The 18584-nt window shown below is 38.6% G+C and overlaps 1 protein-coding gene across 1 annotated transcript in view; it reads right to left on the bottom strand.

The window, feature by feature from the left end:
- Positions 1–18584, bottom strand: part of LOC139734741 (protein FAN-like) — a 67744-nt gene that overhangs the window by 34993 nt on the left and 14167 nt on the right. The window contains exons 5-13 of the mRNA XM_071645540.1: positions 18208–18321; positions 17422–17607; positions 15810–15881; positions 13259–13367; positions 11661–11754; positions 10246–10408; positions 9571–9725; positions 8701–8876; positions 8156–8287 (exon numbers count right to left, since the gene is read on the bottom strand). Of these exons, the coding sequence (XP_071501641.1) occupies positions 8156–8287; positions 8701–8876; positions 9571–9725; positions 10246–10408; positions 11661–11754; positions 13259–13367; positions 15810–15881; positions 17422–17607; positions 18208–18321 (1201 nt within the window). The remainder of the gene's footprint in view (positions 1–8155; positions 8288–8700; positions 8877–9570; positions 9726–10245; positions 10409–11660; positions 11755–13258; positions 13368–15809; positions 15882–17421; positions 17608–18207; positions 18322–18584) is intronic.

Genomic DNA, 18584 nt, shown 5'->3' with positions numbered 1-18584 from the left:
AAGGAGAAAATAGCAAAAAGTTTGGGGTGTGAGGAAATGGGCCAATTGAGTACATGCAATTTATGTTTTATGAAGTGCCTGATTACAGTTAAGTGTTCTATATTTTTGGAAATGAAAAATTAGGAGTATATGAAGTGGCCTATACTGAGCACTCAAATAATTGTGAAACCAACCACATACAGGCTATATTTATGCTAAAATCTACCAATTGAATTTGGTTATATGTTTCCTCATCAACAAAATGACATGGTATTAAAACAGAAGACCACTTTGCTGAATTAGATTCAGCTATTCCTCCTTGGAGAAGACAACACAGACAAGTCTCAATTCTAACAGACTACGTAATTGCAATGCGGAATTACAATTACGATTAGGATTATCATCCGTACACACGACCGAGGAAGGCTTCGTGGATTCTGCGGTTTTGAATTTCAGAGCGAGGAGAGGACGTGTGGCTTGTTTCTAAGTTCCCATGAAACACTCTCTTGAAAAGCACGTAGCATCACTTTGACAACAGTTTGAGCATTTGAGTGCCGTTTTTCTGCAGAAGTGGTAGGCAGGTCACCATAAGCTCCGCCCCCCTGAACGCAATGTGGAGGTCGATCCATACACAGGACTGTTTTGTTTCGTAATTCTGGAGAATTGTGATTGGAAAACACCTCCATAGTGTCATTTGAATCATGATTGGAATTAAGATTTAAATCACCCTCCGCGATTCCATTTCGCATATACACTCGGGCAGAAAACATCATTTCAATCATGATTTTAATGATGCGTCATTAGAATCGTGATTCAGATTACGCACTCTCAGTACATGTAAAAACAGCCTATGATGGATCAGTACTTTGTAAAAATGTTTTCTCTGAGCAATTTCCTTCTTGGTTATAAACCACACAAATAATGACACTTCCTTCTATTATCATGATAATGTGTCATGACACCTCCCTTTATTTGACCATCACAGGAAAAAAAAAAAACTGAAGCTTTACATTCAAAGCATTTTCTCAAAGCTTCTTGAAACCATAATTTGGCTTTCAACTTAAGTATTAAGGCCACTTCTGGGTTATCAAAATAAATCTTGTGATAATATGATGTTGCAAGACACCTGCTTTATTCTATCATGAAAGAAAAAAAAAAAGCAAGTTTCACTTTCGATATTTTTGTTTTCACAGCTTCTTGAAACTATGTATACTCTGTCTTCCATTGTATGTATCAAGACAATTTCTTGATCATTCAAATAAAACCTAATAATCTTATGCTGTCGCAAGACACATGCTTAGATAATTTGGTCTTTAAAGAAGATCAAAGTTTCACTTGCAATATCTTTTTTTCTCACGGATTCTTGAAATCACATTCTGCTTTTCGACCATGAATTAAACGCATGTTGACAGGCTGTTTTATGGCAAATACAATGTAAGCCTACCCTCTCATTTCCTCGTATGAGCTAAGAAAAGATCTGCAACTGATAGTGACAGACGGACTATTCGTTTGTTACATTAATCACAGGACCCCGAAGCTCTGCATTTAAACCAGTCAAGGACGACCTAATCTTTGCTTTAACACACATTTCCCACAAACACCTACCAGAGTGTACTCTGGGCTAGTCTTAAACGGGTAACAGTTCTTGGGGCCTGTTTCACAAAGAGTCACGATTGATCTTATGCTTGATTTATTGAGCATAACTCGTTGAATTGAGCATAAGTACACTATCGAGCATAAGTCCTGTTTCATAAAAACACTTACGCTTGATTTAAAGAAAAATCAAGCATAACTTTCAGTAAATTGAGTGTAACTTGCGATCAAATGCAAAGTTGTTTATGAAATGCAATTTGCGATTGATTGCAACTTAGGCTCAATCTTTATGAAACAGATTCCAGCTGAAGATGATAATAAACATTTATACATCACGAGAGCATTCTAAACGACTGAACTGCAGAAAAACTTGATGAATTTGATTGATTTCATTTAAATTTTTTTCGGGGGGGGGGGGGGGTTGTATCATCTTTCACAGAAGGGGTTAGAAAGCCTGTGGTGGCATGTATGCTCACAGAACCCCAGAGGTGAGAGTGGCTAGGCGTTGAGTCAGACTGAGTCAAACAGACTAGCACTGGTTGTGGGCAGGACCAGCAGGAACAATCCGAGTTTGATTGACGTCGGGATTACTGAGATTATTTACGCATTAAAGCGAACAATCGACAGACGGTTCAAAATCAAGAAAGTTATGATATTTATATCTTGCTTTGAGAACAAAGAGACCCAAAATATTTACGAATACAATATTTGTGAGCCCTATCTTCCTTGGATAATTAGATTTATTTTCAAGAGACACGATTCCGACTTTGGAAGGCATTAGAAGAAATGACATTAAACATCACTCACGTGATATGAATTGGATTTCCATGAGTAAAACCACATTTTGTCAAGAATTGGAAGCAAAATTGAACATTGCTATATGGTATCAGTGTATATATTTGGTTTATTAAATGTTGATCACATACAATTTTATTTCGTAATTCTCGCTTCGAGAATTCATGTGAGATCCCGCTCATGCGCACGCCCAGATGTCATTACGTTCAGCTCAATGGAACTCGTGTGATACATGAGGAGTTTCAAGTACAGCATGGAGCAACGGAAGTGTCCACTTTCCCAAAGGCTAAAATCCAGATGCATGTACACTTATGGGATCCTTTCGCATGAGCATTTAACCTACACCATGTCTTGGATTCATCATTAGCCACTACACACTGCCACGACACCACATGCACACATGCAGACACAGAATGCAACTGTGCCTATACATAGCAGTGATGGTGACTAATTAATCCCCCTCCCCCCCCCCCCAATAAATAAATAAAATAAATAAATAAACAAGAGGGGAAAAAGGCATTAGAATGCCTCACAACCTTTCAATTGTCATCTGACATACCTTCACATGCTACACTGCACTTCATGTCTATCCCATCTATATCTCGCAGCTGCTGTACTCATGGTGAAGTGATTTTTATGCTTTTTTGACGTCAACGATTACGAGCGGCCATTTTGGAACCATTATTCATGCATGGGCTGATGACAGTCATCTACACTACTTAGCTGTGTCAATGCAATTACTGATACGTACCCATCCTTTCTATTTTGTCCTCTATTCATTATGTTTCTATGCTGATTGATACCTTCATACAATGTATGCTATCTCATGGATGTGTGCTAAATATCAGAAGTTAACCTTGACCTATGACCTTTGAACTCAGGGCAAACAATCTAATTAATTCATATTTTCTTAATATGACTTGCATGTACTATATCACGATTTGATAAAAACAGGTTTTCTTTTTAAAATATCAGGATGAAAGGATGAAAGGAAAAGATGGTCAAAAGGCTACTTAAAAATATATATACACAAAAACAAAAATCCAGTACGGCTTTATAATAATAAAAAAAAATACAATGGGAAGGTGTCTCCCTTTTATAAGCTGTTTGAGGAATGGATTGATTTTGTGCTTTATCTACCACACTTTCAGATGATGAGAGTGTGGAGGCCAAAGCAAATGATCACATATCTAAATTTCAAATTTTGTTGTGTTTATTCTCTCTGTCTGTTTGCTAGAATCCTGCTCATAAAATTCCTCCAACTCATAGCCATTCCAATATTTTCCTCACCCCCCCCCCCCCTTATGTGACTGCCCTGTTTGAAACACACAAAAAGTGAGTGACAGATGAGATTCTTTGTAATGGACCAAAATATGTTATTTGGGTTGACTGACTCAAATTTTTTTTAAGTTTGCCAACCTGAGAGAGCAATCTTTTCTCTACCTATTGTCAAAATTTGGTAGCTTAAAGGTGCATGGTCCCGGTGTTTTAGTCAAATGCGTACGCAGGCGCAAATCGCAAGTTTCCTACAGAGACCTACGCTATCGACTCCTCTTTAGCGCTTACGCTTTGGCCTACTTCCCCGAGTCCGAAGAAGTCCGATTCACTGTAGTCAGTGGTCCGATCACAGTTCGGCTCATGATTCCGCTGAGGGGGATGACAGCTCTAGCAAACTTCTTTTGTGATGTCATAATAACAAGCACATATGCACGCAGCCTGGCATTACTGCAGACTGTGCGATGCGCAGAGCAGACACGAAGGCAACGTTACTTAGCAACACCTACGCACTTTACTCTTCATGACAGCTCAACTTCGGTAATCTTCGTATCAATGCTAACGGTGATCGGCAGTATCATCAACAGCGCCCTATACACTATCGGGATCATGCACCTTTAAATCAAAGCCAAAAAATAAGATCTCAGCATTTCTTTTCTGGACCATTTTTTTTTTTTTCATTGATACTTTTGCACAGCACACCTAAGTGACCCTAATCTTTCAATCCTTTTTTCTCCCTTTTCTGTGAAACTGCACCTCCCAACTCTCTCTTATTTCAATGACTTTTTGAATGGGCTAGCATGGTTCAATCTTAACAAGTTACATATCATTTTAAAGCATACAGTAGGAAAGTGGAAATTCATTTTGGCCTATTTTTTTTGTGTGTGGGATTTAAGCTTGGCGTTCATACACTGTATAATGCACATGTCTAATGCTTGCGTCTACTCCTAATGCAATTAATATACTGACTCAAGTCTACACTCTGGGAAAGTTCTCTGGTGGGGTGCAGACAGTGGGTGGAACCCGCACACAAGTTGCACACTGCTTTGCAATAGTTTGTCTGTTCCATTGGGTTCGACTAAGTCTCGCACACCACATCCTGCTAACAATGACATTCCAAATTGGTCTGTCCACCTGTTAATTGCCCCTTCCTCGAAAACACGCAGGAGACTGACACCATTAACTTTGTTCCTCTCCCGTCCCGTCTTGTATGCTTGATTTTCTTGTTGACTTTAACAGTCCTATTAATTCTTGCATGTCACAAAGACTATTTTGTACCACAGCCAAAGAACAAACAAACAAAAAAGAAAGAGAACATTCTACTCGAACCATAAGTATCCGCAAAGGACAAATTATTACATGGTTTTGGTTTTTGCTTTTGTTATTGCAGCCACAAATACCAAAGGCTTCTACAAAAAAAAGAAGCAAACAAAAACACTCACAAAAGACAAAGATTTTAAAAGCAAGTGCAATTACATAAAATTACATATCTGGTATGTATGTATATGTTCACATAGCATGTATTTTCTCTTCTACATAACATGTAACAATTCAGGCTGTTTTATTGGTAAAACAATTGGAACTGTTATCAATGAGTTTCTTACCCTTTTGAATTTTCCTGTTTCATCATATCCTAGTACTAGTATAAAAAACCTATGCTGTAATTTGATCATAACTCCTGTTACATATAAATGTTTATGCAACAATAGTTTTGTAATGAATAAAATGTATGAAAACAGACTGCTCTGAATTAGATTGATGCATCATATCACTGAAGAGTGCCTTGGGATTAAAAAAAAAATGGAGCTTTGAGCTACTAATTAACAGCAGATGAGACAGCAAAACACACCACGCTCTGGTGAAAAGATCAAATTAAAGGAGAGACCGCACTAGCATTAACCCTGCTCCTGTACCTGGTACCAGCTAAAATGAACACTTGCATACATCAGCTGGTATGCCAACTGTATCGACATACACATTACACCGGCAGCTTCTGCAGCAAAGCACTGTAGTTGGTGATACAGGGGTATATGCTGCGAGTGTCCTTTTTACCATTCCTCTTTTTCATATTCCTCAGTCTATGCCTGAAATATTAGACACATCAATCAATCATATTACCAAATTCTAATGCAGACGGACTTGTGGAATAAAATGTGTTATTATGACATTTCTACAAACAAGAGAGGGAAAATAATTCTACGCACTCTGACCAGTAGTAAATATGCCCTCTCTATTAAATATATCTTCAATACATTAACCTCACTAAAACATTCTCACAGGCTCACTCAAAAACCGACAGTCCATTTATAAAAGGTGTTATAGAATCAGTGTCTAAAATGCATCAATCCATTTTCAGGGCTAGCAAGCAAGGGGTAAGAGAGGCAGTGCTAACATCACAAGGAACTTCCTTTAAAAACTAAAGTTCATTGAGGTTTGAGATCCTTCCCACGATCCTTAGCTACCAGCATGAGAGTAGTCTAGACATGATGACATGGACGCAGGAAGCTGTTGCCCTTGAAAACTTGATGAGACGTAACAACCAGGTGTAAAACAAATTGTTTGGTCTATATTGAGACTGAATGAATTCAGCCAATATTCCTTGGGGGAAAAAAATGCTCTTCCTTCAGAAAAATGCAGGGTGACTCAAATAAAAGAAACACATTTTAATGAGAGAAAAGTCTTATTTATGAGGAAAATGCAGGAGGCTATTCAAGCTATGATAACCCATTGAGGAAGAGCTGATTTCGCTATAACACACATTTCCCATAGACATCTGCCTGACCATACTCAGGGCGATTCTTCAACGGGTTAAGCACTACTTATTTGAGCAAGCTTAATGCTTACATGAAGATAGTGGCATTGCCACACTAAACCTTTAAAATGTCATAAAAAATGAAAGGCTATTGTCTTCCGTAGGCCTGTAACTCTTCAATTATTTCACTTGTATCGTGAAATGTTATCTTTACAAAAGTGTAATTACATTGTATAAGAGCAAAGCTGTAAGTTCTTCTCAGTGTTTGACTGACGAGGATATTAAGTGAAAGTATTTGGCCAGTGAGATTACAAGTAAACCAGGAAGTGTGTACACCATTCACATTTCTTTAGGCAATAGTTGAAGCTGTGAGTGTGTTCCCATACCAGCCTATGAGTGCAAAACTGCAAAACTGCATTCAGAGAAAATGGGTAACATGCATAATTTACACACATTGCCCATATTTCATCATGTAGTGCCTTCTGCAATTAGGTCACATTGCTCTGTCCTGGGCAAGGGAATGAAGGGTTGAATGTCGCGGTGCACAGTTCAACTCTGAATATCTACAATTTCTCACATCACTGCCAATTTGTAGAATTATGTGTCTTCGAATCCATTACTGTAAAAGTGGATATTTCGCAGGACTAAGTTTTCGTGCTCAGCCGGGTAAGATAAGTTTTGCATGTTTTTGAATCCCGCATAATCAAGACATCAAGTACTGGAACATATGGCCAGCAAAAATATTTGCATGCTGTTATTTTTGCACTTGTTTCTGGTTGCGCGAAATGCGCAAAAATTTCAACACTGCAAAAATTCCACGTTTACAGTATACAGTAAGTACCATAAACATTACTACGAGAAAAGGTTTCATTCTCAACTACCCACGCATATATCAAGATATATCTCAACTTGATATGATGATTTGCTCATGCTAAGTTACAAAAAGTTCACAAAACTGTTGCCAAATCAGACTTTAAAGCTTTTTTTCAAATAATCCCAATGAAATATTCATTTAGGGAGAAAAGTCTTGACCGTTGGCTACTATATTACTTTATGTATGGTAAGATTAGACATACATTGCTCAGTACACTTGTTTGTGTTGATGTGATTTATTTGGTGAGATGTTATAAGTTTTTTGTGCATTGTGAATAAGAAAGACCAACTTGTCGTCATCATCATTATCATCATCATGACCATCGTCCTAATCATCACCATCGCAATTGTTGTCGTCATCATAAACATCATCACCATCATTGTCATCACCATCACCATCATCATCACCCATATCAACATCATCACCATCACCATCATCATCACCCATATCAACATCATCACCATCAACATCATCACCATCATCATCATCACCACCATCACCATCATCATCATCATCATCATCACTACCACTATCATCATCATCATCATCACCATCATCACCATCACCAGTATCATCATCATCATCACCATCATTATCATCACCATCGTCAGAATCACAAGCATCATTACCATCATAACCAATATAAACATCATCATCACCATCATCACCATCATTACCATTATCACCATCAGCAGCAGCAGCATCATCATCATCATCATCACCATCATCATCATCATCATCATCATCACCATCACCATCATCATCATCACCATCATCATCATCATCATCATCATCACCATCACCATCACCATCATCATCATCACCCATATCAACATCATCATCATCACCACCATCACCTTGTTACTCTATTTCTGCGTGCATCTTACCATTGTCGGCCTTCTCTGCCTCACTGCCTTTCTGCTTGTAGCCAAAGATGAGGTCGATCCATTGGTGGAGGCGATGGGAGACGTGCTCACTCTCCAACGCCTGCCGACACTTCCTGCAGAAGTCCACCTCGTCTGGGGCAGAACCATCCAGATACAATGTCAAACTGAGGCACTAATTTGCCAATTCTCTTACCACTCACTTATTGAAGCAAATAGAAATATCACTGATTATACAATTCACGAATTATTTGAACTTTTAATTGCCCTTATATGTGTTTGTTTCTCTTGCTAATTGTTACTGTTTATTTGGTGTCAATTTCTTGATATTCATTAAACTGTAAAGCACTTCGAAACATTTTTGTAACAGGTGCTTTACGAATCAATCATATTATCATTATTGTAATTATTTTTAGATCTGGGAAGGATGGACAGATAACTGGAAAACACAATGTTACTGTCATCCTTCAGGAGCAAGGGCATAAAAAAACAACCAAATAAACAAACCAAACCAAACCAAACCAAACGAGGGGGGATCAAGAGCTCACCATCAGCCCAGGGGGGCAGGGCTACGTTGGTTACCGTGGAGCCATCCTGGCACGTGCCAAGCTTCAGGCCTTTCCTGTTGATCAGGAAGTCTGCCATCTCGGGCTGGTAGAACTCCGGGATGACTTCCTTCACGTCTGAGGGCAGCGACTGGACGTTGCTCCACGTCTCGGCGACGCTGTCGAAAATCAAGCATGCACTGGGGAGTTGACTCTACAAACGTGCCATGCTTCCCACCCATTAATGCCACATAACAACTTCCATGGCACAAGTAGCTGAATATCACAAAAAACTTCTGAGAACTATCATATCGACTTGCATACTATTCTCATTATTCTCACGGGTAATGATACCTAATAATGACCAAACATATACCAATTCTCCACGACTATGTATGTAAGCAGCCATTACCTTGTAACAATAACAGAAGGGGTGCAAAGACTGAAATGCAAAAGTCCATGGCATCTAACATTCAGCATGGACTCGAAAGTCCATTCTACAAATGTTAATCTGACACACAGAGTGTGTGCCACACAGATAAATCATTGGGAAGACATGGCACCATCTACGAGTGTAGGAGACTCCTAGAATGCAAAGGCCCCTGGATGATGAAGAAACAATCTCAATGAAGGTTTAGCTGCACCATAATTTGACATTACGGAGTGTCACTCATAGCATCATTGAAAAAAAAAAGAGAGTACAAAAGGGCTACATCGGTTGCTACACACACACAGACGCAACATTATCATTCTCCTAGTGGCAGTCCTTATCTTACGTAGCAGTTTACACAAACCTTCCTGGACGGCGGCATTGCATCCTGCCGACTGAATCACAGAGTAGAGGAAGGGTAAGGGGGAAAGAGATAGTGTTACCTCTTGAACAACCTGTCCGGTTGGTCGAACCGACCATTTTGCAGGCAGAGGGCGTGCTCCGGGGCCACCCTGACCAGGTAGTAGAGGACGTAGCCGGGCGTGGAATAGTGCGAACCGTACAGGAATTTGGGCTCCGGCATGTCTTTCCTTCTCTCCTAGATATCCAAATTATAAACAGAATTTACTGAATGGCACCGTCGCTTGTGGGAGCAGCAAACAACATCAGAGTGAGGCGAAGACAGCATAAGACTGGGATATCAAAGAATCAGAAGCTGATAAGACTATCTAACACGACATAACGAGGAATACTTAGGACTGGTTGCAACTAGAATATCATTTAGATATCCCAAAATGCTTGATTCTGACTTGGATGGTTCTGAGTCTTACTATCTTTTCTTCATACCCTTCATCTCTTGCAATAAGACGAACCTTGATTGTAATCATTCTCGACCATGCTCGTATCGTATTATGATATGATCTCAACGCATTAGCACCATGATAAGATTTTGCATCTACATTTTTCGACAAGAGAAGTGACGCACTGTTCTCTTGTAGTATGATTCTAGAGTATATCTTCATTTTCTCTTTTTTTCTACAATGGGGGAGGGACAGCTTCACACAACCAATGAAACAAAGTCTCCACATTGCATAGTAGACTCGATACTAATGGCACACCTTGAAACGTTGAAGTCGTTCGGGGCTAAGGGCACCAATGGGCTTGCTGAGGTCACGGAAGGTCGCGGGGTCGCTGAGGTCAAGTTCAAGGCTGGTGTAGTCCGCTAGGACCCAGGGGAAGACAGGGTACTGGGTGATGTCATTCACGCTGCGGTCCGCTTGACTGATGATGACATCAATGACCAAGGAAAATATGTCAAGTAACGACATACAATCCAATACACTGGAAATCTATTGGTCTTTCACTCCTCACATTTTTATATGACCAGCAGGTGGATTCTACTGATTAGCCAAATGTTGTGGCACCAGAAAACAGAATACTTTGGGATTGCTCATTTTTCCTTGCGGATCCTATGGAGGTCATAAACAGTATTCCTGCATTTTCTAATAATATACATTTTGTATGTGTATTACAAATGATATTACAAATCATTTTTACCCATATTCAGGATATCGTCGCGCACATGTCAGAATGTTGTTAACGCACTTCCCCGCGCATGGCAGAATGTCGTTAACCCTATGCGCACTCCCACAGCCTAGCAACAATCTGCCTTGCGCAGGAGAGAGTGTTAACGACAATCTGCGATGCGCACGTCATCCTCAGAAAGATGATCATAATCAATGAGCCTGCATCATTACTTTCGCTTACTTTTCCTCTGGTACAAAATTTGTTTGTTTCTCTTACATAAACAGTCTGAAGGACCTTTAGCAATCTTTGACCCTTCACGCTGTCAAGGGGCTATGAGGATTTCTGACACTTTTTGTTCTTGTTTTTTTTTTTGTTAGTAGAATAAATGGGAAATTGACACTTGCGGTCAGCATGCCAAAGCACTGAATTCCAAATACAAAGCAAGCTGTCGTTCAACAGCTCACAATTATTTTTCCAAGAACATAGAGGAACAGAAAGCCACTTGATGCAACTACATGTATGACACCAGGGCACCATTTCACGAAAGTTGTCAGCGCTGACAATTACCATAGTAACAGTCAGTGACAAGGGCGTCTCAACCAATCAAACCCAAGGATTTTACTGAAATAGTTAGCGCTGACAACTTGTCAGCGCTGACTATATTGACTAAACACCCCCCAGAGCTGCTATATAACCTCTGCAGATCATGATGCATACTGATGATACACAGAAAAATCATATTCTACAGGCAAAATAAATCAACAAATGCATAAATATGGCTTGTTTTTTTTCTCTTTTTTTTAAAGACTGAGAAGCTTCACATACTGAATGGGCAAAATCACGTTTACATAACTTTTTTTTTTACCTTTTGATACTTAAATCACATCTTTTTCTTGTGGAAGAAAAAAAAAATTATCAACATGGTATAAAAAAGTTACTGGTTGGTAATCCTGCTGCATAACAAGCTTCATACAGCTGCTGGAAATGGGACGAAGCATAAACTCACCTGTTTAAGTACATGAGGTAGTCAAAGTTTGAGATGACCCCGTTCTGCCACAGTAGCATGATATTCTCCCGTCCAGACTCTTGAAGTCTCACGCCTGGTACAAGTATTTACAAGAAGACAAGACACATTGCTGAGTTTATATCTCAGTTTTGCTCAGTTTGAGTTTGCGTTCACGACTACATGGCCACTGAGGGAGTGCTTTCATGCATGCAAGCAAGCAAAAAAGGGGGCTGTCAATGTTTTAAAGTCTCATATGAATGACCAAGTGATGAGGATAATACACCTCGACCACAGGTGTTTCTGATGCTGTCTGCAAACAAACTTGAATCTGTGACTTAATGATACATAGTCAATGGTCTTGACCTCTAGGCCACAATAGCAACATCTCAAAAGTTGCTCAGTTGCAATGAAGTGTTTGCTGTGAATATTTTCCTTCCTTCTCTCATCATGGATGCCCATTCAGCAGTCATAATTGGCCACAGAATATTTAACCCAAGTTATCAGTCCTAGTATGATGCTATTACCATTACCATTTTTTTCCCCACACAGATACATTAGGGAGATTTGATAATAACTTTAAAAATCAAAAGTAATTCTGGGGAAACTAACATACTGGTTTGAACAGAAACATTGAGGACATCTGATGAAAACTTTAATCAAAAGTAATTCTGGGGAAGCTAACATACTGGTTTGACCAATCCCATCACCACAAAATAAAAATTACTTCTACTTACTGACGGAGTTTAAAAATCACCTTTAATCAGAGTGTGTAGGAACCTAAACTTTGGCTTTATGAATTGCAAATGAATAATGCTAATCTCTATTCTCAAAATTTCATGAGTGTTTGAAGTGAAAACAAAAGTGCAATGGATTTTCATGTGGTACTTGTAATTATGCTAAACAAACTCCTCTGGTTGAATGAAAGAATGACCACTTATTTTCATTACTAGGCCCTACACTTTGTATATTGACAAGTTTGTATATCTCAGCATGAATACATTGCAAATGTTGTTTTGCTTTTGTGAGGATTCTATCTTCATAGCATGTGTGTTCCCATCACTGACTGCAGGAGATACGTATGTAGAGGGCGCCATATATGCACAGTGTTTATGTGCAATTGACCGTGCATTGAACTTGCATCCCTTATGTGTAAACTTTTGCAGCCTTACTTACGTTTCACTTGATTTTCAGTTTCTTTTCAAGATATTCGCCAAAGAAAAAAGAACAAAAGGCAAACTCCAGTTGACCATACAGCTAATTTCAAAAGGAAATATGAGCTGCAGGAAAAAACATGCTTTGTAATGACATATAGCTGTCCATTACATTAATACATTCTGCTTTCCCAAAATGACTTTGTGTCATTAATGCTCATGAGAAACCTCACTGTACAATGTTCTGTCCGTGCTCCAAAGCTCTTAAAACTGGAATTATCAGTAATTAATGTGAACAAACACACACACACATAAAAAATTCAACATTTAAAACTATGCACATATATGTGGTTAAAATCTATTGCATTCATTCATGCCTGCCTTCCACTTTTTGTTAATCAGTTTTCACTTTTATAAGTGAACCCTAAGCAGAACAGAATCACTCACCATTTTGCTCAATAATCTTGCTGTACAGAGCATCCCGTTCCTCTGGCTTGGACAGGACGAGGAACATGTCTGACTGAATCGATGTGTCTGAGCAGAAAATTTCCAGACCCTGCAGCGATAAGAATATGAAAGATATTATCATTATCCTCAATTTCAATACAGCATTCAAACTGAGTAAATTGTCTTGTTTTGTTTTGTTTTTTTCCTCTGGCAGAGAGGAACACAAAGTTTACCTGCATCCTTCAACTGAAAAGCATCCTAAGATTTATTAACATAAATATAGATGCAGATTACCATGATGAGGGTCAAGGGCCGCAGTACACAATTTCAAGTTGACATTTATACATACATGGACTTGAGCAACATAAAGAAGATTCATACCACTAACAGTGACCTTGAGGTGATCAATACAGACAGTGTTTAAGCAACAAATGGTGTCTATGCAATTTCAGGAAAATCTAATTTCTTTATTAGAGCAAGTCTAAATATCATACTAAGTATGCACCAGATTGAACATATTTACAGCTGAAAAATGAAAAAAAAAACAAACTCCTTACTACCTTACTACTGTAGGAGGGGTCACTCCCTCCTACATCCTCCCACCACCCCACCTCTACCTCCCCCCCCCCCCCCCCCCACTCTGTTGCTTTGTTTGGCAGTGCTATCACGCCACCAAAAAAAAAAAAAAAAAAAACTCACTCCTAGCTGCTCTCTGCTCTTGGCATTTGTGCAACTCAAAATTTAAGTATTCAATTACAGTCAGTGACAATTGGATACTATGGCATAAACAGCTGTTTACTTTAAATGAAAAAGAGCTCTTCATTCATTCATTGATTTTTTTTTTTTGCATGTCCCACAGAAAGGAGGATGAAGAACTATTGGATAATGCACTGTAGTCAGAGTCCTACAGTTCAGTTTCAGTTTAGCTGAGGAACAAATATCTAATCCTCGCTTTGAAAATGTGGATATCCACATTGGTCTTTCAAGACAACCTCATGTCAAGAGGCAAAGGGAAAAACAGACAAAGAAAAACAATCACAACAAACAACCCTACCAGGAGAAATCATTATTCACTATTCCGTATATGTAAATAGGATTTCAGTGGCATTACAGAAAGTTTTCCAAAAGTATCAGTACAACATTTCCATAGCAATGAAACCACACACCAAACCCAGCAAACTTCCTGGTACATCCCAAAACAAAGAAGATCCTTTGATGATCAGACAGGGGTTCTTGTACTGAATCCCTTATGGTGACTGTGATAGTTTTTATGCTGGAGAGACAGCCAGAAAATTTGAGACCAGGAAGAAGAAGAAAAAAAAAAACACCAGCAGAAAGATGAAGCTATCAGATTATCCTACTTCACAAGATGGAAAAGAAAGGAGTCCACTTCCTACATGCACAAGTCTGCAATCAATCAGCAGCCATGTGGCCAGCCGAAGTCATCACATTAAAGGCATAATTTACCATTTGCAGTTGAAACAAAAATCCAGCATTAGTGCTTCAAAATAGTACTAAAATGTGAGTTAGGGATAGAAACAACCACTGTAAAAATTTGAATCCGTATAATCTATGTAAGTGTCGTTAAATACACAAAATGTGAACAATAGTTATAATAAAAATGTTTCAAGACTAAACCGTGTACAGTTACGCTTTATTGAGAAAAACACTGATATCTCCTTATATTTTAGGCTTTATTGCGAAAATTTTATATGGTAGGATGTTTTGTGATACAACAGACCTACACATATGCATCAAATGTGATATCTTGAACAGTTTTGAAATCACTGCTCCCAAAGGTAAACCGGACCTTTAAAGGGGAAGTCCACACGATTTTCATAATTTCACATCATATAATACATAAATCCATAACACCACGCATAGATTTGTGGAACTTATTGTGGTCCTTGAGCTAAAAAAACCCCCCAAAAAACCCTATACTCTGAACAACCATAAACAAATTATCAGTGAACAAAGATGATGGCATTGGAGGCTCATATATTTCAGAAAAGAATCAATGTAATTCCATTTGCATTACAATACAATTTACGCAGTAAGCCATGTTTTCTACCTTTGTTCTGCTTCTTTGAGCTCCCACTTGTGTTTTCTTATGGCGAAGCTGCTATATCATCCTTGTTCACTGTGATTTGTTATAAATGTTGAAAATATCCTTCTTCCTCATCCCAATCAATACAAATACTGAAACTCTGTGCCCAGTAATACAGTTGTTCAAAGAAATATAAAAGTCTGAGGTCTCGTTTAACTGAAAAAGAGCTCCATCCTAGCAGCTGTGACCTCGAACAATACACATTCTCTTCGATATACAATCCCACTCCCATAAATTCTCATTGAGTGCTATGTATGTCGTCTAGCGGGAGAACTTTGTTCCAACAGTAAGATCTGATGAAGTTTGCAGGTCTCACAAAAAGTATTCTTATACTAATAACTGATTGTGCAAAAATAAACTTTCAAACACCATTTACAATTGCATCTCTCTCTGCAAAAAGGGGGTGAAGAGAAAAACAATGGCTAAAAAAAAGAGAAATCATACTACATGTTTGAGGAGAAATCTTCTTTTGACAAGTCTCTTGATGTCTGACAGTTTGATCTTCATCACTGGCACCTAAGATATGAATGGGGAAAACAAACAAAGGCATCAATGTGTGAGGATCTCCATTAAACACTGAATGTTACACTGTGATACAAATCTCTAATTATGACGTACTGAAAGATCTTACCAGAGATAAATCTCTCTCTTTCTATCTCTGCCTCTAACCTCTCTAACAAAATTTGAACCATCAGCAAAAAAAGAATGATCCTATACAAGTGGCTGCCAAACACTAATTATCTTCTGCACATATACGGATCCATAGACATTTGAAACATGGATGTGTTTCCATGGACATTTTATTCAATGACTAAATAGGAAATCCCTGTCCCCGAATAATTACTTTGAATATTAAAAATTTAGCTTCATGACATAGGCAATTTTCTTTCATTGCTACTCTTTGACTGAAATTCCTGCCTATTTAAGAATCATTTGTTGCATCACATTTGCCACATGCTAATTGTACAAAAGTACTATTTGAAATGCTAACATTCACATGGCTCCAAATATTTGACACTTACTGAGGAGCCTGTGCCTCTATCAAAACTGTTGACTGCGCAATGCAAACCATACATTGAAATCATAATGAATCAACGTGAAACAACTTGATATCTGATTTCTCTCGTTTGTTGCTTCTGATTAGCTAATGTCAACAGTGGGTACTATTTTTCTTTTCTTCTTTTGTTTTATTTTTTTTCAAATGAATGTAGCATAGAAAGCAGGTTGTTCAATTATGTATCAACTAGAGCCACTGAATTGTAGAGTTCTGAAGACCATTCTCCTCTGACTACAGTGCACTATCCAATAATTCTTCATCCTCCTCAAGAAAAGGCACTACACATGTACATTACCTCCTGCACAAAAATTTTCTTGACACATAGTTTGATGATGCATCATAATTTTTTTTGTTTGCATAAATTATCAACATTAACAGGCATACAAGTATTTATAGAAATAGCACTGAATAAGCAAAAAAAAAAGAAAAAAAAAATCATATGACTCAGTCCGATAAATAATTCAACTTATTACTTAAAGCATAGTACAGTTCGACCTCGATTATCCGGCTTCCTTTTATCCAGAAATCTCTATTATCCGGACGCGTTCACGCAGTGAACAACTTTTTTTTTTTCATCCAAAAATTGAGAAAAAACAGTGATTTTAAACTCAATTGAAATTTCTACAAAACTCACACGATTTACCTACAATATTCCCAACAGAACTAATACAAATTCACACCGCATTATCATCGTAATAGTAAGCAGTCATCACCACCGTTGTGGGGTACGCTACCTGCCGAGCTGCCAGTGCACTGGGACGGCAGCTTGGACGGCAGCTATACATTAACATTGTGTCTCCCATATCCGGCCAATTCGCTTGATCCAGATGAGCGCTGGTCCCGACATGGCCAGATAATCGAGGTCGAACTGTTCTATCAACTCCGTGTGGCCAATTTGGTCATATTCTAATCTTTGTAAGCCACCCCCACTGATGCTAGGTAAGAAATCAGTGCCCATCCAAGAAGAAAAAAAAAAAAGACAAGAAAAGTAACACTCACTGGTTCTACATTGTTAAATGGCTGGAAATAGAGTCTATCTGAGGTCACCATGATGCGACCCGGATTCACGACGAGTGGAGTGATGCGTTCCCCCACCATCTCCATGGCGATGGTCTCGTACAGGCTGTCCAGGCGGCTGGTGTCGAAGCTCACACGCTTCTGGCGCGAGAAGACTATTGTTGCAATCTGATTTAAAGAAAACATCCACAAAAATGTGTAAACCTCAACAAGCACATGAGATGACTGACATGCAAAGGTAAGATGGAGCAGTTAGCACAAGCAAATAATTACAGAATTATGTATCTTTTAGTAAATCTTAAAGGGGAACAAAAGGAACATGCAATGATCTTGTTCAGAAATTAAAAGGAATGAAATATCCTTTTCAGTACCAAAAATGTGAGAGATGTTTGAGTAGGTAGTGAAAATTAGAATGTCACATAGTCAACTGGCATCCTTTCATTAATTCATTCACTATTTCTTTGAGCATACATATATATTATAAGTCGTACTGATATTGCTTCAATGTGGTCCACACACTCTCTAACGAGCACTAATTCAAAGGGACCATTTAAAGGAATGAAGCTTCTGATGAATTATTCTTTTTGACACAAATTCTGCCTCACAGGCACTACCTTATTCAGCAATTTGTCACTCTGTCAGCCGCTTTTATCACAGTTTTGAAAGGCTGAACAACTTAAGCAAATAATATTAACTTTATATGTCCAAAATCTATTGCCATGATTACCTAGTGCAAAGGGCAGACAATGCCCTTTACGGTAAACTTACCATAGCATCTTGATCTGCCATAGGGAGAGTGGCTGCTCTGGCCAGCTGGTTTGCGGGGTGCACTACATCCTCAGCAGTGCCAAAGTTGAGGGTGAAATAATGCCAAGTCTCACCCTGGTGAGAAATATTTGGTGGATTGAAGTTTAAACCTTACGACACAGGGCTAAAGCAATGTCAGACAGATGGTGTGATGGAAATATGCATAAATCTCTCTGAATTTAATTTTAATTCCTTTGTGCTACAGTACAAAAATGTCTGTGAAGTTACATCTAAACTTTTCATCCTCTTGCCTGACAGTGTGAGAAAAATGATGCAATACGTGTATGTTTGCTCCGCTTTTATCTCTTAAGACAACATCTGATAGAATTCCATATACT

Source organism: Diadema antillarum, unplaced genomic scaffold (genome assembly GCF_040938485.1).
Source record: "Diadema antillarum isolate AM-2024a unplaced genomic scaffold, OU_Dant_1.0 scf00000026, whole genome shotgun sequence".
Classification (NCBI taxonomy): domain Eukaryota; kingdom Metazoa; phylum Echinodermata; class Echinoidea; order Diadematoida; family Diadematidae; genus Diadema; species Diadema antillarum.
Note: the sequence above shows the minus strand (reverse complement) of the source record. Positions and strands in the feature narration are given on the sequence as shown.